Genomic DNA, 27,259 nt, shown 5'->3' with positions numbered 1-27,259 from the left:
CTTTTGTGATTGTGTTATTTCACTCAAGATGATGCCCTCCAGGTCAAATACTCATTTTCTATCAACTCCTTTTCTATAATTACTGCACATTTAAGGGGTGTTTTTTCAAAAGATAAAGTCAGCTTCTAGTTAACAGTAGTAGTAGAGTAGAGCCTACTACCAGTACTTACAAAGTTTACCCTTTGGCTGTAAAGGGTGGACTGTAAAGATTATAAAGCAGCGTATGGTCGTTACAAGCTTAATGTGGCAGTTGACCTTCTGTAGCTGTAACAGGCATCTGGGTAAAGGACTAAGGAAGGATTTGTTTCTGCTTAGTTTCGGAAGTTTTGATCCATGCACAGCTAGCTCTGTTTTTTCTCAGCCTTTGGTTGAGGTGGGCCATCATGGTGAAGAAGACATGGTGGATCAAAGCTGTTTCTTGTGATGAACAAAAAGCAGAGTGCACCTAAGCTAGCTGGTTCTGGAGGAGTGGCCCAGCTCAGTGTGAGACTGGACTGGTTCAGCAAAAGGACGAGGAGAAGTGTGGGTTAGTATGAGTCTGATCTTAAGGAATTTCATCAGAAGGTCCAAGTGTAGGGGTGAGGAGAAATAAGAGGGTGATTAACTGAGAGAAGGTCTTATTTTTCAGTGGAAGAAAGTTAAAAGGAAGGGTAAGTCGTGAGTATAATTAGGCTTGCAGAGCCTATGAGAAGGCAGGCAGGGGTGAGTCCACAGTGTAAGGGACTGAAACATTCTCTTTTTAAAAGAAAGGACAAACGTCAATAGCTTCAAATAATAGCTGTTTATGTGTAAGCATTTGGCTGTTCTGGGAATCCACAGTGAAAACAAACACTGAAAGTAAAGTAAAAGCTCAGTGGGGTCCTGTCTTGTGCTCCATGTCCCCACAGTGCCCCACCGCACACGTCCATAGCCACTGTGATGTCTGGGAAAGTGTCAGAGACCTTTTTGGTCCCCTGTTTTTCCAGTCTTTGTTTTATTCCTGGCAGTCACAGTTGCTCAAATCAGAGACTTGGAGATGTCCTTGGTTCCTTTGGTCTCTGGAGCCATAAGATGGCAGATGAATATGAATGTTACCAGCTTAAATATGAAAAAACCCAGGCAATAAAATCTAAGGAATCCTGTTCATGTTAGCGCCTTGAGGATTGTTCAAAATTAGCAAATATGTGGAAGGCAAGACATCAGAAAACACCCACATTTCCAGTGATAATAACCATAATGAGGAAAACGGGTTTCGTATAGTGCTATTTTTAGAAATACGTTAAATACCTAAAATTGAAGTTATTCTTTATATATATTTTAACATATAAGCCTAATTCTAGTACAGTAGGACACATCTTTAACACCACTGCTCAGGTTTAAGACTGTTTCAAAAAAAACAAAAACCCCTAAATCATATAAATATATGTACATAGTTATATGTATAATTCTATAGAAGCATGCTTTTGAGAACTCCTTTAAGCCATTTAAAGAATTATTTGCATTTTCAAGTAAGTAATAAAAGATTGTTATCCTTAATGTTTTCAAAATTAGAAGCATTAAATGATAAAAGCAGTGTTTTTATATATTTCAAGATTATTTTAGTCATAATAATATATAGAGTTTATTATTACTTAGCATGTGGATAACTGTTGGATTTAACATTATCAAACATTTGGATCCAATATTTAAGTTACATACTTTTTCTAGAAAAATCACGTTTTTAAATGGCAAATGCTTTGTGCTATGTGTTTATGTTCATCCTGGAAGAAGGGACGTTTGTTATCACAGAGATGTATATAGGGAGAGACTGCAATGTCTGGAAGCTTTGTATCAGAGGCCTGGACATGTGTGGTTACAAGTTCTACTTGCTCCAGCTTTAATACAACATAGTGAACATTTTTAAATAACAAGTGCGTAGAATTCAAACGTATATTTGAGAAGGTAAAGCATAACTTTTTCACTATTACATGATTGGTTTTACCTAATGCAGGGCTTCTTTTAATTTTCTCAACTCTCTTATATAGAGTAATTATTTGGTGTTCATGGCAGAACTCTTCTGGTGGTTTGAAGTTGTGAAGCCTTCATTTGTGCAGCCTCGTGTTGTCCGTCCACAAGGAGGTAATCTATCTTGGTCATTTTTAATGTAGAAAAATGGAAGGTTTATATATTTCATTTGGTTTTGAGTTTTTGTTGTTTGTTTGTTTGTTTTAAGACAGGGTTTCTGTTTGTTTGTGTGTTTGTGTGTTTATGTGTTCTGAGACAGGGTTTCTTTAGTAGCACTGGTTGTCCTGGAAGAAGCTCTGTAGACTGGGCTGGGCTCAAACTCACGGAGATCCTCCTGCCTCTGCCTCCTGAGTACTGAGATTAAAGGTGTGAGCCATTATCGCCCAGCTCCTCTGGTTATTTTTTTTTTAGATAGAAACTTGTTATTATTTTAGATTCCAGCTATTATCCTTGATTTAAAAAAAATCTAATGTTTTAGTAGTCAAGGCAGGAATCAGAATATTATTATCTGCAGGAATCAGAATAAAATAGCCCTGTATTTGGTATCTTACAGCACAGAGCTCTCAGGGCCAAGTGGGCACCATCTTGCCATCCATACCTTTAATCCCTTTATTCCGATCTGCAGTTTTTATTTCTTACTTGATTCTTTGTTTTTAACATCCTGTTACCCAAACTCCACTCCATTAAGACTTGAATTTTCTTTTAAACAATGAAATACTTTGTGGTTATATTTTTTAAACTAGTAGCCTTTGTTATTACAATATAATTATGATAAAGACTGAATTGCTGGCAAAGGCTGGGAGCACAGCTCAATGGTGGAGTACTTGCCTAGCTTCCATACAGCCCTGGGTTCAAACTTCAGCTCTGCCAGAAAGCAAAAATAAATAAATAAATAAAGTAAAAGGAATTCCTTCTGGGTTTTTTGTAGAGCAAATGCTGTGTATGGCACAGTAAAGCTGGCTTTCATTTTTGAAATCAGACATACATTTCTGTATGTCTGATTTCAGCAAAAACGACTCTACGTTTAGCGTTTCTTCTAAACTTAGAACTTTCTTCCAGCTAAAATTATGGGGCTAGTTCTTTCTGCTACAAAGGGGGTTGTAAAGTAGCAAAAGAAACGTATTGTGGTGGTGGTAGGTAGACCTTACTTTATAAACTCTGCTGCCCGCAGGCCCCATGATGGGCAGCACGAGATAGCATGTATGTGATCTGACTTGGGAGCTCAAAGCCATTGAAAGGAGGTTCTAAATAGTGAGCTTGTTAGATAAGAATACCTCCCTGAAAGAAGTTTAGAGCCTTAAGGCTACTGTCACTTACCTTAATGATTATCATAACCAGTGTCTATACAATATTTTGCAGTTAGTGTGACTTTCACGTGCATTGCCTTTTGTGCCCGTGTCTGTGGAGCCCAGCACTCAGCAGTAATAGCAGCTTTTGCATCAAACATCACTCAAAACTAAGTTGTTCCCCTCAGATTACTTACAAGTGTATGTAAGCCAGATAGAGTGAAGGTTTCTCAGTGAAATTCTGACCGTCTTTAGTTAACTACAAACACACCAGCGATTCATAAAAAGCAAAATTGAAACCTACCTCATGTCTCTAAAATTCTGTGAAAACTTTCCTTGTCGGGCTTATCCTTGTCTTGAATACCTGTATTTATTTTATGATACCTATCCCACTAACCTTAAAGTGGATTTTTTAAGAGTCTGATTATATCAAGAAATTCTTTGACCTTTTGGAGATGATTTAAGGATACATTTATATTAGAAAGAGTTATGGGGAATAGAAGGGAAGGTTAAATGTTTGCTTGTGGCTCAGATGCCTGCCGTGGTGTTAGGAATCCATTGACGATACAGTGGCTCAGATGCCTGCAGTGCTGTTAGGAATCCATTGACGATACAGTTTTGAAGTTTCATCTTTTATTTTAGCTGAGCCTGCAAAAGACGTGCCATCGGTTCCTGTCTTAAATGCTGCCAAAAGAAACATCCCGGATAGTTCATCTAGTTCTGACTTCTCCTCCAGGTAGTCCACAGTGACTTCACTATTCCTGTTATTTACTAATGAAATCAAATAATACCTTGTCATAAAAAAGTTTTTAAGTTTTATAGTTAGATTTGTAAATTAACTTACAAGTAACTTATGCTACTAAGGCCTAGTTTAATTTAAATATAATTGGAATTTCTACTGAAATGAGTGTTTACATGAATAGGTTTTTAATGAACCAACACTGAAAAGTGGAGGATAATAATCTAAGTTCCAAATTAGGAAACTCAAGTTAAGCCTTGCTGCTGCCTTACTCCTGTAAGTGAGAATATTTAATATCCAGTTATTAATAGTGAGAGATATATCTAGTAGGTGACTCTTAGGCCTCATGGAACTTTTAGAATTATATCTGGATTGTTACATTTTTAAGCACATTTTCTTATGTCTGTGACATGTGTGGAGGTCAGATGACAGTTTGTAGGAGTCGGCTCTCTCCTATGCTGTATCCCGGGAGTAAGCTCAGGTCATCAGGCTTGACGAGTCCCTTTATCTGCTGAGCTGTCTTGCTGGCCCTGGATTTGTAGATTTCCTATTATTCAAAACTCTTTGAAACAGGTGTTCTCCACTTCTATTTGTTGCTGTAATAAAACACCATCTCTGTGCTGTCCACCTTCTACTCAGAAGTGACCAGTGAGCTTTAAGAATGTGTCATTCAGTCATGATTGGGACGAGGACCCTGAATGAACAGTCTCCCCATCCCTGGCCATGAAAAAATACAGCTTAGGTCCTATGGAGACTCATCCCTTTTACTTAGATACCCTAGTGGCTATTTTCTCTCTCTCTTCTAGGAGAACCCCAATAACCAGGTAGATTCCAAATCCTCTCCCTTGAGGAGTTCCTGTCTACTGTCATCCTAGGCTCCTAGGCCCTCTAATGTCTGTAAGTCTCCATGTGATCCTTTGTAGAACTTTTGAGGAAGGAGTTGATTAATTTTTCCACTCCCTGGGAATAATTTGGTCACATCTATAGATGTTACTGTTTCTAAATGAAAGGTCTTATGAGTAAAAAGGAGGCAGTCGCAGCAGAAGACAGCCAGCAGCTCTCCCACCTGCCCGGCTCCTACTTGATTCTAGAGTATCACAACGTCAAAATCCTCGGTGCAAGTCTGAAACTGAGATGGTTACCCAGCTCGTACTGCATGGTTAGCCGTTAACTGGGGAAGAAGAAAAGCACAAACACAGTTTAATAACCAGCTTACTGGTATTCAGGATCACCCTCTCTGGTCATAGAGTAAGGAAGAGTATAAACTATGGAGTGTATCTCAGAAATCGGACTATCACAGGCATGCTCGGGAACTGTGTGTTCATTGATAGGCCTAACAGTGAGTACAGGTAAACCGAGAAGACAAGCTGCACATAATTAGGAGGAAGAATCAGAGACCCCAGGTAGCATTTGGTGTGGACAGAGGCAGTTCTTCAGATTGAGCTTTCATAAGCGGTAAAGGCACAGCCTTGAGAGCGCCCTCCAAGTCTCAGTTTGTCTGAGCTGAGGGACAGTGTGACCTGAGCTGCTGAAGCTTCTGCCTCTTATCCCCATTCCCATCACTGGGCGATGAGGATATGTACCCCACTTGACACCAGCGGAACATGGTGCCTTAGAGCTTCAAAGGAGGACTTAAAGTATACCTTGATCTGGCCAGTTATCACTATTACGTGAGAAGCAGACTTGTCAGTTTCCTTGGACTGAGTACAGTAGGGCAGAGTGAGGTCAGAACAGGAAAGGTCTACAGACAGATGCTGTGCTGAAAGGCTTGTCAGGATTATCTGGGATTTTATTGTACAGAAGTTTTTGGAGATTCAAATTTCCCCCAAATACTGCAAATTAATGTTTTTTTTTTTAAATTTCATTGTTTATTAAAAGGTATGTGTTGTGTGGGGGGTGTAAAAGAGAGAAAGAGAATGTATTAGATATTACGTGGGACACTGGGAAGGAGCTCTGTTTACTGTCTCCTCATTGCCTTTTAGATATACACGACCGCAGACTCATTCTTCAGCCTCAGGTAATGTATTTCAGAAAGCCTATTGAGGAAAATGCTATGTTAAGTAGGCTAATTTGGAAATAAATTAGAATAAATATGAAAAATATCTAGCTTTTTTTTCTGAAAACTATCTGTTACATATGTGATAGGTGATCTGTAGCTCCATGCCTGCTTTCTTTCCCTTTTTTTGCGGTATTATGAACTAAACCAAGAGCTTTGTGTATCACATGCTAGGCAACTGCAGTACCAGTGGGCTGTGTCTCTATTCCTTGTGCTTGCTTTTGTTTTGTTTTTTAGAGACAAGGTCTCACATAGCCCAGACTGGCCTCAAACTCTTTATATAGCCAGAGTTGACTGTGAACTTCTGATGTTCCTGTCTTGCTTTGTAAGTGCTGGGAATGCAGGCATGTGCCACCGTGTCCAGCTAACAGAGGTGTGCCACCATGTCCAGCTAACAGAAGTGTGCCACCATGCCCTGTTTGTATTTTTCTTGTATTTTTCTAGCTTTGTGGTATCCAAGCTAGTCTTAAACTACTAACCCTCCTGCCCCAATCTCCCAAGTACTAGTATTATTACTATGTGCCACTACACTTAATGTATGGGTTTCTTTGTTAATAAAAAAAATTCTTGGGGCTGCAGATATGGCTCAGAGGTTAAGAGCACTGTCTGTGGGTGGGAGAGTATGGGGGACTTTTGGGATAGCATTGGAAATGTAAATGAAGAAAATACCTAATAAAAAGTATTAAAAAAAAAAAAAAGAGCACTGTCTGCTCTTCGAGAGGTCAATCCCCGGCAACCATATGGTGGCTCACAACCATCTATAATGAGTTCTGATACCCTCTTTTGGCCTGCAAACATTTATACAGGTAAAACACTATATACATAATAAATAAAAATTAAAATTCTTTATATGTATATACTTATTTTGGCAGGGAGGTAGTTTACTGAGGATTAAACATAGAGCCTCTCTTGCTAGTTGTATTAGCTATAGATTTCGTATAAACTTAAAAAAAAGTTTATACGAAAACTCCCATAAACTTAAAAAAAAAAAAGGAATTATTTACTTTTGTTTGTGTTATTGCAACTGTGGTTCCACCTTTTAGTGCCATGAATGACTTCTCAAATATGTCTAATATATGAGTTTCCCTTTTTTTGCATTTGAAGGAGGAATTAGAAGGTCTTCATCTATGTCTTACGTTGATGGCTTCATAGGAACATGGCCTAAAGAGAAAAGGTAAGCACGAAGTTTGGTAAGCACGTTACCAAAAATGCCAGCTTCATCTCCCTCTGCTTTGATGCTGTAGTTAGTCAGCTTGCCCAAGCATGATTTCAGCTAGGACCTAAATTTGAAAAGGGCAGCATGGGGGTCACAGAGGTGAGAGGGATGAACTGAAAGGAGATGAAGCAGCCCAGCTCACCGTGGGGTCGGCAGGCCGTGAACAGTGAAGGAAGGACAGACTTCCAAACTGCTCCATGCTATGTTTACAGTCGTTTCTTTCCTGCAGATTCTTAAACGTTTTGTCTTCTCGTCTTTTTCAGAACATCAGTGCATGGTGTTTCATTTGACATTTCTTTTGATAAGGAAGACAGTGCGCAGAGCTCCACTCCAAACCGGGGAATCATCCGCTCTGTTAGCAATGAAGGGCTCACTCTCAACAACAGCCGTGCATCCAAGCACATTAGGAAAAATCTGTCCTTCAAGCCAGTGAACGGAGAAGAGGAGGAGAGCATTGAGGAAGAGCTTCATGTCGACCGTCATGGTGACCTCCAATCATCCATGCCTCTCAACACGAATGAACTGAACTCTAATGAGAATACTCACTACAAGCTTCCAAATGGGGCTTTACAAAACAGAGTGCTTCTAGACGAGTTCGGGAATCAGATAGAAACGCCAAGCATTGAAGAAGCGTTACAGATAATCCACGATACTGAAAGACCTCCTCATACGCCACAGCCAGATCAGATCGCTAATGGCTTCTTTCTTCATGGTCAAGATCTGAGTATCCTGAATTCAAATATCAAGCTAAACCAGTCCAGTCCTGATAACATAACTGACACGAAAGGTGCCTTGAGTCCCATAACAGACACTACAGAAGTCGACACTGGAATTCACGTCCCTTCAGAAGACATTCCGGAGACCATGGACGAAGACTCCTCCTTGAGAGATTATACTGTTAGCTTAGACTCCGACATGGATGATGCATCTAAGCTTCTTCAGGACTATGATCTAAGAGCCAGCAACCCCAGGGAAGCCCTGAGTCCTTGCCCAAGCACCATCAGCACCAAGTCTCAGCCCGGGAGCAGTGCCTCCTCTAGCTCTGGGGTGAAGATGACCAGCTTTGCTGAGCAGAAGTTCAGGAAGCTGAATCACACTGATGGGAAAAGTAGTGGGAGCAGCTCACAGAAAACGACACCAGAAGGCTCCGAACTGAATATTCCTCACGTAGTGTCTTGGGCTCAAATTCCAGAGGAAGCCGGTGTTGCCCCAGGTCGGGACACAACACAGCTGTTGGCTTCTGAGATGGTTCACCTTAGGATGAGGCTGGAGGAAAAGAGACGTGCTATAGAAGCCCAGAAGAAGAAGATGGAAGCCGCTTTTACCAAACAGAGGCAGAAAATGGGAAGGACAGCGTTCCTGACTGTAGTGAAGAAGAAAGGGGAAGGGATTTCCCCTCTTCGAGAGGAAGCAGCAGGTGCAGAAGACGAGAAAGTATACACGGACCGAGCAAAGGAAAGGGAGTCACAGAAAATGGATGGACAGAGGAGCAAGTCCTTGGCAGACATAAAAGAGAGCATGGAGACCCCTCCAGGCAGATGGCTGAAGTCGCCAACCACGCCCGTTGATCCTGAGAAGCAGTGGAACCTGACGAGCCCTTCAGAAGAGACTTTAAATGAAGGAGAAATCTTAGAGTATACAAAGTCCATTGAGAAGCTGAACTCATCCCTGCACTTTCTACAACAAGAAATGCAGCGCTTGTCCCTTCAGCAGGAGATGTTAATGCAGATGAGAGAGCAGCAGTCCTGGGTGATTTCACCTCCACAACCCTCTCCACAGAAGCAGATCCGTGATTTTAAACCTAGACAGGCAGGCCTGTCATCAGCTGCTGCACCATTCTCTTCAGACTCCCCACGCCCAACTCATCCATCCCCACAGTCTTCCACCAGGAAGAGTGCATCTTTTTCTGTTAAAAATCAAAGGACTCCAAGGCCAAATGAATTAAAAATAACTCCTTTGAACCGAACCTTGACACCGCCTCGGTCTGTGGATAGTCTTCCTCGGCTAAGGAGGTTTTCCCCAAGTCAGGTGCCCATTCAGACACGGTCATTCGTATGCTTTGGTGATGATGGAGAGCCCCAAAAAGAGCCCAAACAGAAAGAGGAGATTAAAAAGGAGCCCTCAGAGTGCAAAGGGACTTTGGGACCTTGTGACCGTAATCCTGGGGAGAAGGAGATTAAACCTGTTGAATCAACAGTGTCTGAGGTGTTGTCACAGCCTATCACAGAGACTGTGTGTGTGACACCAAATGAGGACCAACTGAGCCAGCCCACAGAGCCACCTCCTAAGCCTGTTTTCCCACCTACTGCTCCTAAAAATGTCAATCTGATTGAAGTTTCTCTGTCTGATTTAAAACCCCCTGAAAAGGCTGATGTGTCTGCTGAGAAGTTGGATGGAGAGAGTGATAAGGAACAGTTTGACGATGAGCAGAAAGTATGCTGTGGCTTCTTCTTTAAGGTAATACTAATGACATCGTTTTGAGCCTCTTCCTAGGATGGGTCCTAGGAAATTTTCTAAGTTGATACATTTATTTCTTCAGTAACAATATCATTGATTACAAGACAGCCATTATTCCTGAAATGTGTCTAGGCAAACCAGGCCTTGGACTACAGAAGTACTAAGTACTGGCTCCTGAAACCATATTCCAGTGTGGACTCAGAGCTGCACTCTTCCACCACAGTCATGCCATCATGCCTGTAGTTAAATCATATTAGATGGTTTCCTTTCTCCCGTTCTCACTTTTATTGATGCTCTTTTAGGAATTCGTCCATTTCCAATAGGTAAAAAATGCTCAAATTGCATTGTATTTAAGTATGTTAAGGTTTTAACATTTTCTATCAACTTAAATTTTACAGACTTTTTATCAACTTGAGTTTTACAGACTTATCAGATAGGATCTTATAAAGTGAAATGTTTTAAAAGGATGTAGTAGTTTGATGTTATCATTGAGACACAGCTTCTCTTTTGCTGCAGTTCTGGGAACCAAAGCCAATGCTTTGCATACTGAACAGAGCTCTGCCAATAGCTATACTGTCCACCCCTGAAAAAACTCTAGAAACAGTTTTTAAAAAGACGTATACACGATCCATGGGCTGTGGTGTTACCTACTTATGCTCTGCAGGGTGGACTGCAGTTTGCCTTTCTGTAACTAGAAATGTATGTTTCAGTTTGTTGTTGGTAAGGCACTAAAGCCAGGTGATCGCTAATCCTGTGTCTGAACAGATTAGGAATATCAGTTTTAATCTTGCTATCACTGTTAGATTACAGCAGTTAAACAGTACTTCAGCCAAACAAGTGGCAGAGCCGGGACAGTATTACTTCCCGATAGTGAAGAGCTTAGGCTTTGAACACAGTATAGTAAAGCTTTTCTCCAGCTCGTTAGCCGACCGCCACATGCAAGAGGATGGTTTTCAGGTTCACACTCCTTCCCTCTGACTCAGCGGCTCTTGCCTCTGGCCTGTGATGCTCAGGGTAGATTTAGGAAAAGTGCCCCGAGCAGCCACAGCTTGAGACCTTAACATAGGTGACATGTGCAGCAGTGGTGGGGAGAAACAAGCATACCGACTGCTGAGACAGTGGGGTTGCTTGTTCTATTGTGATTTGTTTTAAATTTTAGCTCAGGATGCCTGTCCCTTAGGCCTCTGTCAGCATTTAGAAATTTGGATGTAAGTCGTGTTGTGTCTGCTAATCATGTAGAAGTATTGTTTTTAAATAGACGACTACTAACACATAGCAAAGTTATATGTGTAGGTTTAGAGACCTTTGCTACCATTTTTCCTTGCTCAGAAAGGAAACATGGGGCAGGAGCATCCCCAGTGTAATCTGGGCCTCCATGCATCTGCACTCCCTTCCATCCTGTTGATTCTATCTCCTGGACATGGGTCCCTAGCCTCTACTCACACCATCCTGTTCTTTACACTACTGTCTCCATGAGCCTGGCTCCACTGGAGACACCTTATTTATATTAAGTATGGTTCTGAATAGTAAACCTATGTCCTCCAGCGTTCTGGGCAAGTGTTTATAAAGTCCAAACCTTAGCCCAACTCAGGGACTTGGGCAGAATAACCCAGACCTACTTGTTTAGACTCTTGTTGTATCTTCTAGATTGTTCCTTAACTGTTTCCTCTAAGACTGTCCATGCTTCCTTGATTAATATCCCCACAGTGTCCCTGTGGGGTCCTGAGTATACTGACATCCATAGTTTAAGTTTCCCTCTTTTTCTTTTTTTTCTCACTTAGACTGTGAACATGCAGGGACACTGTTCTTTTTACCGAAAGCATAGCATAGTATGTGTGGTTGGTTAGCTAGATGCAGAAATGCATGTTTAAGCTGATGGATTTGATGTACCTTCAGACTTTTTCTGTTCACCATAGAATCTGTCTCTGGGCTCCCAGGCAAAAAGAGACAAAAGTCTTTTTTCCCTGTGTGCTTGGAAACCTGTAATGTGCAGCACTTGATGCCAATGCATCAGTCACTAGAACATAAGCGTCCTCAAGCAGTCATTAAGACAGTGAACCAGCACTAGGACGTGCTAGTTACTACGTGCTTGGATTGTAAGCACTGCACCGTAGAGGCAGGCATTCTGGGAACTGCCTGCCTTCAGTCAGTCCAGGAGGTTTACAGATGGTGACAAACTCTGAGAATGACAGAATTTCAGAAAAGGGAATTATGCCTAGGTCTTCTTCCAAGTGACCTGTCAGTCAAACTGTAAGTACCTCAGCTTAAAAAACAAAAACTAAGCTGGAGACAAGCAAACGCAACATTTATGTGACGTGACATTTGCTGGAGAGTTTTGGAATGCTTTTTATCTGATTTTTCATTATAATTTCAATGTGATTTTTTATAATGGGAGCCAAACTCTGCTATTGTAGGTTGTTTGTTAGGATGGAACCAAGTTATGTGGGGGCCAGTGCAGTGACTCAGTGGGGAAGACACTTGCTGGGAAGCCTGACAGTCTGAGTTTGATCCCTGGGACCAGCATTGTAGAGGAAGAGAACCAGCTTTTGCAGGTTGTATTCCGACTGCCGTGTGGGTACCATGTATGAATGCATGGGCACACAGGTCACAGATTGTAACTGATGTACACAGTTGTTTTCAGGCCATGAGGTGGCCACCAGGTAAAGGCTGTTAACACCAGGCCTGAAGGCCTGACTGAGTTCAGGCCTGAGATCCACTTGGTGAAGGGGAGAACAGACTCCTGCAAGTTACCTGCCAACCTCCACACATGCACCGTAGCAGGTGTGTGCACAGGTACACAAACTAAAACAGTAAGAAAGCACTTGTCTCTTCTTTTTTCTTTTCATGGCTGTTAAGGTTAGGATTTCTTAACATTTTGTGAATCATGTCCACATTTGGCAGGGTTGTAATTAGTTCAGCTTTCAGATAAAAGAGTAACGATAGGATGTGGCTATGATAAACTAGAATCTAAATGTTTACTCTTTTTGTTCTTAGGATGATCAAAAGGCAGAGAATGATATGGCAATGAAGCGAGCAGCTTTGCTGGAGAAACGGCTAAGAAGAGAGAAAGAGACCCAGCTTCGGAAGCAGCAGCTGGAAGCAGAGATGGAGCATAAGAAAGAGGAGACGAGGTGAGGAGGATGCTGCACTGATCTGCACTGAGACTCAGGCTCTTTAGAGAGAACTGCAAGTGTGCCTTCAGGGCAGGCAGTGTTCTGTCAGCTCTGGAGCGACAGGAGTCTTCAGGAACATTGTGGGGGACAAAAAGGAGCGAGACCATTGTTGACTAGGGGCGGTTTTAGAAGTTCAAACTATTCTTTTTGCTTGTCAGAGTAAAGGAGTGTTAACTTTAAAAGTTAATACTAATGTTTAAATACCATTAATTTAAATAACTGAGAAACACATACAGAGAGAGGAAAATGACCAAAATTTTAAATTTTCTCAAGGACATTTTAATCCAACTATGTTTTCCCCCAAGGTTCTGAAATATTTTCCTCCCTTCAACCATGTAACTCTTTCCAGTGTCGTTTGTATTTGGTATACAAAATAACCAATTTGGCCATTTGGTTTCTTAGACGAAAAACTGAAGAAGAACGTCAGAAGAAAGAAGATGAGCGAGCACGGAGAGAGTTTATCAGGCAGGAATACATGAGGAGGAAACAGCTGAAGCTGATGGAAGACATGGATACAGTAATCAAGCCTCGACCTCAGGCGGCTAAACAGAAAAAACAGCGGCCGAAATCCATTCACAGAGATCATATTGAATCTCCCAAAACACCGATCAAAGGCCCTCCAGGTAACCCCAGTTATTTCTGAGGAGTCTGTTCATAAACACCAGCTTGGCTTGGTGTGCTCACTTGACAGTGCTTTGGTAATACTGACGTGGACAACGGTTTGAGATGATGCATGGTCTTATTGGAAACCAAAATAAGCTAAGGAAATTTGTATTTAATCGAGGTGCATTGTGTGTGCATGCATATATCCAGTAAATCCAGTGTGAATGCTAAATGTGAATCTGCAGATGTAGCAACCTTCCTTCCCCCTAAGACAAGGGCTCATACAGCGGAGGCTAACCACAAACGCACCACAAACGTTATAACCGAGGATAACCTTGAACTTCTCATCCTCCTACCTCTGCCCCGTAAGTGCTGGAATTACAGGCATGAACTACCTCTTCCTTCTAATGCAGTGTTGGGGATTGGCTCCAGGGCTTTGTGCTTGATGGGCAAGTAGTATTCAACAACCACACTATGTCCCCAAGGCTTTCACTACTGTTTACAAACATAAATGAGGAGACAGGTGATGTGCATGCTCGGTGTAAGAAGCATCCCTGTACTTCTGTCTAGGCCCTTCCTGTGAGGTTTAAGGGCTCTGCCATTGACCATTTCTTGAGACATTGATATCCAGACAGTAAAGAACATCAGGTCAAGACTGCAAAGGTCCTCCTTTAAGGTACAAATAGCCAAAAATCCAAAATTATAATTTCTTGGAGTTGAAAAATTCAAAATACATAATTTTTAGCCATTTTATTTAATATAGTGCCATGGAAAATTTCCGAGAATTTCTACAGTTAGAGCTGAAGATTAAAAAAGTAGAGGCCTTGCCTAATATTCTTGAGACTCTAGATTTTATCCCTATCACTCCAAAAACTAAGAATTTCTAAAGTTACTCTGGATTGTGGGTGGAGGGGGTAACCTAAAATTGACCAAGCAGTGAAGCTTGGCTTCTGTGCTTGCTCTTCAGCACAAGCTGGCCTCCAGCTAGCAACTCAGCGTCAGTATTCCAAATGCTGAGGCTATAGGGATGAGCCTGGTTTGTTTGGTGAGACTCTTTGATTTATAACATTGGCTGATGTGCGAGGAGATGGCTAGGACTAGGGGGATAACTCAGTGGCTAGGAGCACTTGCTGCTCTTGCCAAGGACTAGGGTTTGGTTCCCAGCACCCACATAATAGTTCACAACCAGTGGTTCATAATTCCAGGGGATCCGGCACGGTCTTCTAGTCTCCATGGACACCAGGTATACAGGCAGTGCATATACATACATGCAGGCAAAATTTAAGAAAAGAAAAATCAAAACTAAAAATTGTTGGAAGAAATTTGTAAGCTAATTTTGCACGGAGGAATTAAATATTGCAAAGTATATTGGGGTGTTTGTTTGTTTGTTTTTTTAAAAACCTGGTTAGGGTATCAGGTCTCCTGACCACTTTACTTTGGAAACAGCACGTTAGTTTTATTGTTGCCTAAAACTTGATTCTTAGTTAAAGTTGTGGATATATGCATGCAACCTACTGTGTGCTTTGATTCAGAGTAAAGAAAGGAGGAAATGACAAAAGCCCAATTATCATTGCTGGTGTTATCTAATGAACAGACTCTTTCCTAGTTTCTTCTTTTACAGTTCCAATTTTGTTTTTGTTCAGGATCACGAATTTCTCGTGTTTTTTCAGTCTCTAGCCTCTCTTTGGCATCGCTGAACACAGGTGATAGCGAGAGTGTTCATTCAGGCAAGAGGACGCCAAGGTAAGCCCAGAGCTTTTGGATGTTTTTCACAGGAAAGAATGTGGTACTTGCAATTATATAAAAATGTAAATAAAAATTATTTATTTTATAATAAGTGAAACATCACAAATTTTTAGCTTTGCTGATCTAAGAGTTTCTGTTAAAATGATATGAGGTGGGGCCACTAAGATGGCTCAGTAGGTCCCGGCATCTGCCGCCATGCCTGATAACCTGAGTTTAGTCTCGGGGACCCACATGGTGAAAGGAGAGAAATGACTTCAGCAAGTCACCCTCAAATCTTCTGCATGACATTGTATGCACATGCGCACGCGCGCGCACACACATTGTATAGTTATTAATTATGATATAATTATAATGACTTACTTATCAGTGCTCTTTTAGAATTTGAATTAATGTTAATACTTTTATAAGCTATAAACACTAATAGTGTTTTATACAATAGTTGCTAATATGACTATGATTAAATAATAGAGAAAAATAAAATCTTCCTTCCCATTGAAGACAATGACATTAGAATAATCCCAAAGTCACTTGCTTATTTGAATGTAACATTTTGGAGCATTTGTATCTAAGTCACAGATATAAGGACCCATGTCTTTTTTCTCTAGCATATAGATTTGAAAGATCAGTGTCACCTTGAATTAGAAGACACACATCAAAAAAGAGTGCTTCTGGTACCCAGGAGCTCAGTGTGCACACTGTCTCACCAGTCCCTTGTACTAGTCTTCAGTTTTCATATAGAAAGAGTTCATCCCAACAGATATTTACAGTGTGCCTACCATGGCCATAAAGAAGAGGCGGTATTAGCACTACCTCATTTCTAAAGCTCTAGGTTGGTTTGGTTGATACAGTCACATGCATCCGCAGGAGCTCAAAGATGCTTTTTTCTGAGACATAAAATGTAAGGATATTCATTGTTTAGGTCAGAGTCTGTAGAAGGCTTCTTGTCTCCAAGTCGTTGTGGCAGTCGGAATGGCGAGAAGGACTGGGAAAACGCATCCACAACTTCTTCGGTGGCTTCCGGCACAGAGTACACAGGTCAGTGTGAGCATCCAGGGGAGATTCTGAGTTACCTCGCTAACGAGAACAGGCATGGGGCAGGTGGTGCAGGTTTGCATCACAAACACAAGCGTGTGGTACAGTAAGGAGAGGGGTCACTGTGAGGTGCGAGCCTTTCAGTGATGCAGCCCCACTGAAGGAGGCAGTGACTCGCCCCTGGTGAGTAAGGTAGGTCTCTAAATAGAACTAAAGATAGAACTTAGATGCCAGCTGCCTATACTCCTGGCCACTTCAAAGAAACCTTAGAGAAGTCTCATCAACAAAATATGTTCCTCATGACTATGTGAAGGAAGTCCATAAGGACTTCATAACTCTCCCTAACATCAAGACTTCGGTTATAGTCAGCCTAGTAACTTAATGAGACTCTGTCTCAAAATAAAAACAATAAAGCTTATTGGGGGAGTGTTTGCCTAATTTGCATGAAGGCTGAGCACCAACATAATGATGACAATGATATCAAGGGAGCCTAAAGGTAAGGGCATCAAATCTAGGAGGTGTCATCCTCACTGTCCCTGCTCCCTCCAGCTCCTCTTCCAGCCTCTGTGGGTGGGCAGCACTGACCAAAGCCAGACTAGAGTCTAGAAAGTGAGAGTACAGCTAAAGACCCAGAGCAGAGGCCAGAGTGAGGAGATGGGCACCTGTGTGCGTTGAAGGACAGGAAGGATACGGGGTGGGGACAGCAGGAGGAGGAGATGGTCCCATGCACCTGAGACTCCTTACCATACCCTCAGTAGCCAAGAACCAGTTCGAAATTGTATTTACTTTCTGGCTTCCCCCTTCCCCTCTCTATTCTTTAGCTGCTTAGTACAACTTCCTACGGTCTATCTGACAGCCTCTCTCTCTCTCTCTCTCTCTCTCTCTCTCTCTCTCTCTCTCTCTCTCTCTCTCTCTCTCCCTCCCTCCCTCCCTCCCTCCCTCCCCCTCTCTCTCTCTCATTTATTCCATGTGTATGAGTCTTTTGCCCATGTGCATGTCTGCTTTCCACTTGCATACCTGGTATCTGCATCAGGAAGAGATCAGATCCGCTGGGGCTAGAGTTAGAGATGGTTAGGACCCACTCTGTGGGTGCTGGGAATCAAACCCAGGTGCTGTGGAAGAGCCAGCAGCCAGTGCCACCTCTCCAGCCCCAGTCTGACAGCTTTTAGTGTGAGACTGGACAATATTTCCATGTTGCTCCCTCTGCCTTTGTAAAGTTGAACAACCTGGAAAGAAAAACTGTTCTTCTTCATTTTTGTGTGCACATGCAGAACCAGAAGAGAACCAGTATATGCAGGTGGCGCTGCCTTTGGAGTTTTAAACAGGGTCTTGTTAGATATCCGGGGCTAGCCTTGAACTACCTGCTTTCTGAATACTGGTGTTAAAGGCATATGCCATCACATCCAGCTGTGGGTTTTTGAAACAGGGTTTCATTTGCCTGTCTCCACCTCACTAATACTTTTTTTTTTTTTTTTAAATAGAGTGTGGGTCCTAGGGGGTTGAACTGACATCCTTGTGCTTGCAAGAAAAATGCTGACTGACTGAGCTATCTTCCAAGACTACCTTCTGGCCTTTTACAAGCTAAAGCCAAGTATGGTGGCTTCCAATGGTCACCTGAAGAGGGTGACCATGAGTTTGAGGCCAGCCTGGACTTAAAGTAATGTGAGTCAGTCTCAAGAAAGCTAAAGTAAACTAAGGGTTACTCTTGGGCCCGTTATGCTTTAATCTGACGAGTAAGTAATCCAGCCAGACGGGGACGATTAAGGAGACAGTGTAACAGGTACAAGCAATATCTTATTTCTAACACTGCCTTCATGGGACAGCAGCAAAAGGCCACAAGAATATCCTCCAAATGTGTCCTGTGTGAATAAAACCATGTTGTGGCTAGAGTGTAGCCACACCTAAGGGCTGGACATGGTGGTGCGCATCTTTAATCCCAACACTTGGGAGGCAGAGGCAGGCAAATCTCTGTGAGTTTGAGACCAGCCTGGTCTAGCTGGGGAGTTCCAGGACAGTCAAGGCTATTGATCCTCCTTCCAATCAGAGCTCAGTTCTCACTTGGAGTGTCAGCAGTGTGGCAGCTCCAGCATGGAAAACTAACAGTGTTTCTGTCTTAGAAATGTTATTTCTATAACTGTTGTAAATGTTTCCTGCAGGACCAAAGCTTTACAAGGAACCTAGTGCAAAATCCAATAAACACATAATACAGAATGCTTTAGCTCATTGCTGTTTGGCTGGAAAAGTAAATGAAGGTCAGAAGAAAAAAATACTAGAGGTAAGCGTGCTCTCACGGAAGTTACATCTAGGAGCATTTCCTGAGAAGCCTCAGGAGTCTCCTGCATGGATGGGGGAAGGGGAAGTGCTGTGACAAGCCGCTAGAGTTTGGCACCATGAGAAGGGTCTGCAGTGATGTGTGTTAGTGTTAGATGGAGTTACTCTACTCTCAAGAGTTCTGGAAGACTTACAGTTTAATTAAAAGCCATGGAGAGACTTTAAAATGTGTCAGTAGTGTACGGTGGCTGAGCACCTACTTAGCATGTGTAGGCGATCCTGATAATGCCAAAATACTAATAGAAAGTTTGGTTTTAGACTTTGTCATAAGTTTTAACCAAGAAATATTAACAAGTATATATAAACATTTAGTAAAATGTTAGAGCTTCATTGTTATCTTGTTTTTGTTTTCTGTTCTAAAGGAAATGGAGAAGTCAGATGCCAACAACTTCTTAATCTTGTTCCGGGATTCAGGCTGCCAGTTCAGGTCTCTGTATACTTACTGCCCAGAAACTGAAGAAATCAATAAACTGACTGGGATAGGTCCTAAATCTATCACTAAAAAGATGATTGAGGGACTTTACAAGTACAATTCTGACAGAAAACAGTTTAGCCACATACCTGCTAAAACTTTATCTGCTAGCGTGGATGCTATTACCATTCATAGCCATTTATGGCAGACCAAGAGACCAGTAACCCCAAAAAAACTCTTACCCACTAAAGCATAGGCAGCAGGAGATGCTCGCTTCAGAACCTTTGTGGTAAATTTGTACTTCATCTTTCCTGCCTATAGAAAACCTTTCTAATTGCCAACAAGATTTTTATCAATTAAAACTGGACCTTAACTCTGTTGTTGTGAACAACTGGAATGTAATCACAGTGTTTGGAATGCCGACGGTTCTTACTAGGTGATAAGTCCACGCGATGAAGGAAATGCTTTGATTCACAGGCGGAGATTTGTATGTTAGCAGGCTCACCTGCCTGTGTTAGAGGCCGTGCAGCACTGAATTCTCATGGACACAGCGGGCCATAGGCTTGAGGTGTGGCTAGATGGCAATTATGTGATGTATTCTTTTTGCCCCTGTACTGTGTGTGCACATCTTCAAATGGTTTTGTTGTTGTTGTCGTTCCTGTTCCCTCTCCTGCAATTATTCTAAGCTGCCTTTGTGTTTGTTTTATGTGGAGATCATGAAAGTAGAAAGTTCCCGTTGAAAAGTAACTTGCACCTTTCATATGATGTTAAGAGAAACACTAGTGTTAGTTTTACAGTAGCCCTCGTGTTCTGACGGTGTTACAGTGTTTGCAAGAATCCTTCTAAGTATTTACATTCTGTATTTATTACTCACACAAGTATTAACTTTTCTCTATTAGTAAGGAGGTGTTTAAAAGCTGCTGCTGGGCCCCCTGCAAACCACACAAGCTAACCCAGCACATGCTGAAAGAGGCTGCTGATGAAATCAGTGCTGGCCGTCTCTACACCACTTCTGCCAACTCAGAATAAATCAGATTGTACTTTTAACAACAACAAAGCACTTTGTATTGCGTTTAAAGTGCGTCACTGTATAAGCTGGCAGAAGTGAGTGAGTGACACGTGAGTGCTGCCTTTCTATATGAAAGCATACAGCTTCCTGGCAGCTCAGGAGGCCTTTATATTTATAACCGATAGGGAAATTATATTTAGGTTTTTAAACATGCACAAAGGGCTACATTTTGATTTGAAAGTAGCTTCCTGTTATTTTACTTATACTGGGTTTTCTTTCCTTTGAATCCTTTTCCAGTGGAGCAGCTTAGATCAGGGCACACTTGACATCTCCTCTCCATGATCTTTCTTCTTCAGCAAGCATACCAGAGGGTTAGTTGGGGGAAAATTTCATTCTCAGGAAAAGACTTGAATGATTGATTGTGTGGCCCTTTTATGTTTCAGTGTTGTGACAACGGTGTACACTAGTGGGGAAGACATTGTTTATAAGTGAGAGAGTAGTTTGTTTTCTTTCATGGGATATAGAGATGAAATATGTACATTTCTCTAATTAAGTTGTTTAGAGAGGGAACTCGTGTCTCATGTATTTACTTATTTAAAAAGAAGAATGGAATGGGAAGTCCCTCAGCTGTACTTTTCTATTATAAAGCCTTTAGGGATCAGTGCATCTGGGTTTTCAACATTTTCTCAAATGCTGTCAATATTTTACTGTAATTTATGTTCTTATATTTATGTATATTTGTTAAAACTGTAAAAAAAATTTTCACAGATTTTTTTCCAATACCTGTGCAAAATGTATGTGTAGCTCAAGACTATTGTGATCTACTGCTTGCATGTGAGAGAGCAGGGTATGTAACTCTTATATTTTAAATGTATACATACTGTGTATATATAAATATTAAAAATGGGAAATTTCACATTTTACCTTTCAGACACCAATTTTTATCACAATTAAAAGGAAATGGGCAAAGACATCCTTATGATAAGACTAGTTTAAGAGTTATAAACAAACTTAATCAAAACAAAGTGAATTATAGACAAAGGAATTTAATAAGCATTTTCTACTACTAACCAAGGTCTTTTCCCTATCAAAGCAGCCTCCTTGCTGTCACCTGAGTATTGAATAAAGAAAAGTCAGGTGCAGGACATTGAGAGAACTAATGAACACTGACCTCGCCTGTCTTCGTTCTTACATCTGTATATCCAGCAACTGAGCAGAATGTCTAGTGTCTAAAGGTGTGATGTGAATATTGCCACAAAGTTCATTGCTCTCAGTATAAGATTTTACTTTATTAATGCAAGAGGAATACAGATATATTTCTTTAGTCTGCAGATTTTTTTTATTATGGTGCAGCTTTTTAAATTATGTTTTAAAATTATACAAATGAAAAGATGCCATTCCATAAAGTTTGGAGATTTCCATCAACCTTACTGAAACACAAGCGTTGTCATCGTTGGAGGTCAAATTACCATGGTAACTACTCAGTTAAATTTGCCAAATCCTTGTCATGGTAACCAGTGTGACCTGTCAACTCCTGCTACTTACCACAACTTGTAAAGTTTTCCTCTCAGTTTCTCAGCTTTGTTTAGGAGGACTATTGTTTGTATCTGGCTGCTCACAGCCAGAGTCTCCTTCTTTGATGGGACTCATGGACACTGTTGGGCGATGTGCAGTGTGTAGTGTGCTTCCTGTCCACTCCTGAGCGCTGCAGATGATCCGTCAGGCTTGCTCGTTCCTGGGAGTTACAGTGTAGTTCCCCTTTCATTTGAATAAAAGCATGGCACCAACTGACGCTGATTCTTCAATAAAGTGTGTGTTGTCTTGTCTTGTGTTTGATAACGTTATTTGGACTCAGGAGAATAAATACATCATGAAATTTTCCTGTCAGCCTAGGTTTAAATTTAGTAATTGAATATTTACCTAAGTTATTTTTAATATTAAATTATGGTTGAGTGCCTTTTGAGGTGGCCTTACGATGTTGCTAAGTTTCTGTGCTTTGCTCCGACTCTCACATGTTTATGTTCCTTATACACAATTACACTGTCTCTAGTGAGTTGAGAATTGTGAGGTGTGAGTACCACTGCATCTTCAGTGTGGCTCTGAGCCCCTCTACACAGTGGCCAGTTCTGTACCATTCTCTAGCTGTCACTTGTGCTCAGTTTATTTGGATGAAGGCATGAAATAAATCCTGATAGCCAAAACAACCCTCATACATAACTGTGTGCTCAGACACTGCCTGAGCCGCACTCTTTTGTAAGATGCTCAGTCCTCAGCCAAGTGGTTGTGGTGCACATCTTACTCCCAGCACTTAGGCGGTAGAAAGCAGGCAGATCTCTCGAAAAACCAAAAGATAAACAAAAAAAAGACACTCAGTCCTCAGAGTACAACTATACTTCCATAAGTCTCCAGTATTTTAATTTTCCAAAATAAAAACATTTGATCCTAAAAACTGAGTGTATCAGCAGAGGGAGGAATATCCATAAACTATGATGCTTTCCCTTCCCCTGGCTAATAAACACTGGGTGAACGCTGCTGGGGTCGAGGAAAATGCCCCACAGCAGACAGGAGCATCTTTACTACTAACCCCTATACAGAGATAATGAAGGAAAGCTGATAAATCAAAGAGCCTCAATCCTATGACCAGGAATTAGAAAAAACATTCTGAAATGAGTGAAATCCCATCATCCCATAGAAATAGTGCTACCTAAAACCAGGGCTGTGCTTTCAGAACAAGGGTTTCTTTTTAAAAAGAAATCAGTTTTTTGTGGGGTTTGTATAAATCGATGGAGTTTGAATCATCTCATGTTTGCACCTTTGGGCATCTAGGCTTCTCAAAAGCACCTCAGCAGTGCAGTGCGGTGCTTAGACACCAAAACTTAGTGTCACTGTTGCACATGAGTATTGACCAGTGTTTTCTATTTGTGTTACAGAAGGATAGGAAGTTACTGAAGAGATGGCTCAGTGGTCTGTATGTACTCTGGTTACAGGGGAGCTGATGTATTCTGGCCTCTAGACACCAAAAGTACCTGCCAGTTGGTAAATGAGTCAACTAAAGAGACAGTTGTCAAAAATAGAGTGGCCAGTACAAGTATTTACAATCCTTATCCAGGGAACTGCAAATGAAGACTAAGATCCCCTCTCGTGAATTCACAGTGGCTGTCATTGAAAGGCACATTACAAATGCTAGGCTAGAACCTCCAGAGTCTCTTTCTTCCTTTCCTACTAATGGAAGAACCTTGATCCCAGGCAGTAACCAGAACCTACCTGGTGTGTTCCTTGTCCTCAGTGCCACTGGCTCATGCCAGGCATGGGTCTCCCTCCACACTCTACTCACCTAAGCACCAGTTTCATCGTGTCATCCCACTGGTCAAAACCTTGCTGGACTTGGTAAACATCACTTCCCACAGTGGGCCCCACAGGCTCACCGAGCTCACTTTTTAGCATGGCTGAAGCAGATTGATTTGTAGACACACCAAAACAGAAAACTAAGACATTGCAAGCTATCAAAACTGGCTGGGGTTGGGGGGGGGGGTCTAACTATATGGACTTCTCTGTAGTTTCCTGTTCAGCATTGTATTTTAAACTACATGGAGAACTGCAGTGGAGGTGGTCATCTTATCTCACTGCTTGGAGCCACAGAATTTTCGTTAGCTCACACACATCTTCAGAAACCCTTAAACTTGCTTTGGCCTTGACACATGGCAGGATGTCACAATCTGCATTTTATCACGGTTACTAGTACAGGATGACTTCTCTCTAATGCATGCGCCCTGCTTGAGAGGAAGCCCCCTAAGTCCCATTCTCTGTGTTAAGTTCCCTGATACCACAATCCTTGCCCAGAAGCAGGCAGGGGCTGTTTACAAAGTCAGTCTGAACGGAAAGTGACTTTAGAATTGGTTTCATTGCATGGCAGAATCACAGCACTGGGGAGGGTCAGCCCTTTTAGGTCACTCTTGCTGTGAATAGCTAGAAATCTGCACTAAAATGTGAAATCACTGAGAAGTGATGGCAGGCAGGTAGATGGGAGGGCAGAATACTTACCATTAAATGTTATTTCCTTTCCAAACAAATTCTGGGGGCATTTTTACATGGAGGGACTTCCCTGTTGCTTGTCTTTAAATTTTCTGGTGAGTTTGTTTAAACCTTTTTTTTTTTTTTTTTTTTAAGTTTTAACCTTACCAGAAACCACTTTTTTGAAAGCTACATTCCTCCCTAGATCTCCAGTTCTGTTCCTACTCTCCTCCCCCATGCCCTCCAAGGGCCACCAAAGAAATACAGGTATATCTAGCCCTGGGACAATTATACAGCTTCAGGCCACAAGGCTTTCACATTGATTCATCCCCTAAGCTAGAGCCCAGTGCTCCTGTTTGACTCAAGATAGTGTCCATTCCCAGCTACCCCACATTTAGTACCTGAAAGTATCTAAAATAATTGAATATCTAAGATGCTTAGTATGAGGGTGGTTGTGTGTGTATGTGTGTGTGTGTGTGTGTGTGTGTGTGTGTTCATGCACATGTATGCCAGCCATCTCTCAGTGCAGGACCAGGGTGGCTACTATTGATTCCCTGTGCCCCTCAGTACATGCTCACACCTACAAAGGACCAACCCCAATAGAGGAAGAGGATTCCTCATTCCCAGTTCAAGCTGCATCATTGGCATAAAAACACATGATAGGGTTTTACTTGTTTTAACTCGATCTTAAGATTCAAATTCTAACTTCCCCAGTCAACTGCCTGGCAGAGTGGGGAAGAGCTGTGGTTTTAATGATTCTACCAGTTTATCATCTAACATTGGCCCCGAGGGATTCGTCATCAGAGTGACACCAGGTCCTAGGATTTGTGGTGGTCGAGTCTTGATTTCTGGATGAGGTGTCTCTGTAGATTCCATACATAACCCAGCTGCTGTGTGCAAGGCAAATTCTCTCCTGGAAAGAAGTAGCACTCAGCAGAACAGCTGTGGAAAGGGCACCTGGAGAAGACACCACCAAGCCATATAGCAGGCTCACGACCACCTGTAGCTCTAGGTCCAGGGGGTCCAACACCTGGCCTCCATGGGCACCAGGCACACAGGACACATAAAGGCATTCTTATACCTGTAAGTCTTTAAGAACAATAGCCATAGAACTCAATGTTCACACATCATGTGTTAACTGTTACGGTTGCTGTGACAAAGTATCTGACGGCAACTTAAAGGAGAAAAGATTTATTTTGGGCTCTCAATTTGAGAGGGTTCAGTCCAGTGCAGCCCAAGAGACTGTGATGGAATTCACACAGGTTGGGGTGGGGTTGGCCTATACAAGGTCTTCCCCTCTTACAGCTCTGCATCTACTAACTACATCCTGTGTCCAGAAGGTTCCACAGCATTCCAAGACAAGACCACTAGCTGGAGACCCAAGTATGTACATGTGCCTGTGAGGGACACTTTACATTCCAAACCATAGCACATGCACACAGAGAGTAACATTTTAAACTGAAGATGACAACAGCAAGAAGCTGTAAGATTAAAAACTTTAAGATAGCTGAGAAAAAGTCTGGAAAAATATCAGAACTGAATGTGATCATGATTCATTCTAAGTAGTTTATGAAAATTAATAATAAATATATGACCATAATAATACATAAAGACATGACTATCTCAATATCTCAAACTAAACTATACCAATTAAAAGCAATAAACCACTGAAATATCTGAATTTAAGTATTTAAAAATTTAAGCAAGATAAAAAAAAAATTTGGGGCTGGTGAGATGGCTCAGTGGGTAAGAGCACCCGACTGCTCTTCCGAAGGTCCAGAGTTCAAATCCCAGCAACCACATGGTGGCTCACAACCATCCGTAACGAGATCTGGCGCCCTCTTCTGGAGTGTCTGAAGACAGCTACAGTGTACTTACATATAATAAATGAATAAATCTTTAAAAAAAAAAAAAATTTGACTTAGCCAGGCTTGATTGGTCCCACCTTTAATACAGCACTCAGAAGGCAGAGGCAAGCAGATCTCTGTGAGCTCAAGGCCAGTCTGGTCTACAGAGTAAGTTCCAGGACAGTCAAGGTTGCACAGAAATCCTGTCTCCAAAAACCAAAAACCAAAACAAAGAGAAAACAGGACTTTTGAGGACAGCAGACAATAAGCCAGGTACATTCTGATGTCAAATATGGCTGAAACGGTGTAAAATCTACATACCTGGAGATACAATATTTTTTTAAATCCAAACATTAGATGGAGCTCAGGAAACCTTACGGAAGAGTTGGGAGAAGGAAAGAGGACAGGGACTCCACAGGAAGACCAGCAGAGTCAACTAACCTGGACCCTTGGGGGCTCCCAGAGCCTGAATCACCAACCATAGAGCAAGCATGGGCTGGACCTAGGCCCTTGCACCTATGTAGCAGATGAGCAGCCTGGTCTTCACGTGGGTCCCTCAACAATGGGAACGGGCTGTCCCTGAGCCAGTTGTCTACCTGCCTGTGGATCCTGCACCCCTAAATGAACAGCCTTGTCTGGCCTTAGAGTGTGTCTAGTCCTGCAACAACTTGATTGTGTGTGTGTGGGGGGGGTATTAGTGTGAGGGGAGTTAACTCCCAGAGGGGGGCTTCTCCTTAAAAGAAGGGGAAGGTGGAATGGGAGGGGGACTTTCATAAGGGAGTACTGGGAGTAGAGGAAGGGGCTGATATTGGGTTGTAAATTGAATACATTTTTCTAAAAATCTAAAAATTACGGGAGTGCATGGATTTTTTTTTTTTCAGAAACATCCTTCCCTGGGTGGAAAAAAAAATCACCAATCTATTAAGTATGATTGTGTCGAAGAGTCACATCTGCGGAGATTTTCATGTGACGTGGTAATGAACAAGGCCAGGACAAAATTTCCTTGAAGTTTATTCTTTGTACAGAAAAAATGAATTGTAGTGTGATGCCTTACATAAAGCCTACATAGGGGCAGAAAGAAAGAGCAACTTCCCCAAACAACTGAGATTAAAGGTTGTACATGTTATTCTCTCTCCCTCCAAAACAATACAGTGCCTGGAAAGGGCCGGGTGGACCACAGATCAGTCAACCAGTGGTTCCCCCAGTACAGAAGGAGGAGGTCTGTGAGGACCGGTGTCAGAGAAGGCTTGGGAGGGGGACTGGAAAAGAGCTGGCCACTTCTGCTTAGCCGCAGCACACTGGTCAGAGTGGGCTTCACCTTGGCTGAGAAAGATGGACACATCAATTGGCTAACTTAT

The 27,259-nt window shown here is 41.9% G+C and overlaps 1 protein-coding gene across 4 annotated transcripts in view; it reads left to right on the top strand.

Annotated features, from left to right (window-relative positions):
• Positions 1–21,869, top strand: part of Camsap2 (calmodulin regulated spectrin associated protein family member 2) — a 77,429-nt gene extending 55,560 nt beyond the window's left edge. For 2 of the 4 annotated variants that reach the window (XM_029476035.1, XM_021175928.2), the window contains 11 exons: positions 2,004–2,097; positions 3,912–4,005; positions 5,991–6,025; positions 7,169–7,238; positions 7,544–9,737; positions 12,732–12,868; positions 13,313–13,533; positions 15,157–15,256; positions 16,179–16,294; positions 18,448–18,566; positions 18,985–21,869. In XM_029476035.1, the coding sequence (XP_029331895.1) occupies positions 2,004–2,097; positions 3,912–4,005; positions 5,991–6,025; positions 7,169–7,238; positions 7,544–9,737; positions 12,732–12,868; positions 13,313–13,533; positions 15,157–15,256; positions 16,179–16,294; positions 18,448–18,566; positions 18,985–19,290 (3,486 nt within the window). In that variant the 3' untranslated portion in view covers positions 19,291–21,869. The remainder of the gene's footprint in view (positions 1–2,003; positions 2,098–3,911; positions 4,006–5,990; positions 6,026–7,168; positions 7,239–7,543; positions 9,738–12,731; positions 12,869–13,312; positions 13,534–15,156; positions 15,257–16,178; positions 16,295–18,447; positions 18,567–18,984) is intronic. The other 2 variants (XM_021175974.2, XM_029476040.1) reach the window with 1 other exon arrangement.
• Positions 21,870–27,259: the final 5,390 nt, after the last annotated feature.

This window comes from Mus caroli, chromosome 1, assembly GCF_900094665.2.
Source record: "Mus caroli chromosome 1, CAROLI_EIJ_v1.1, whole genome shotgun sequence".
Lineage (NCBI taxonomy): Eukaryota > Metazoa > Chordata > Mammalia > Rodentia > Muridae > Mus > Mus caroli.
The sequence above is the reverse complement of the archived record's forward strand: the minus strand, read 5'-3'. Positions and strand labels throughout refer to the sequence as shown.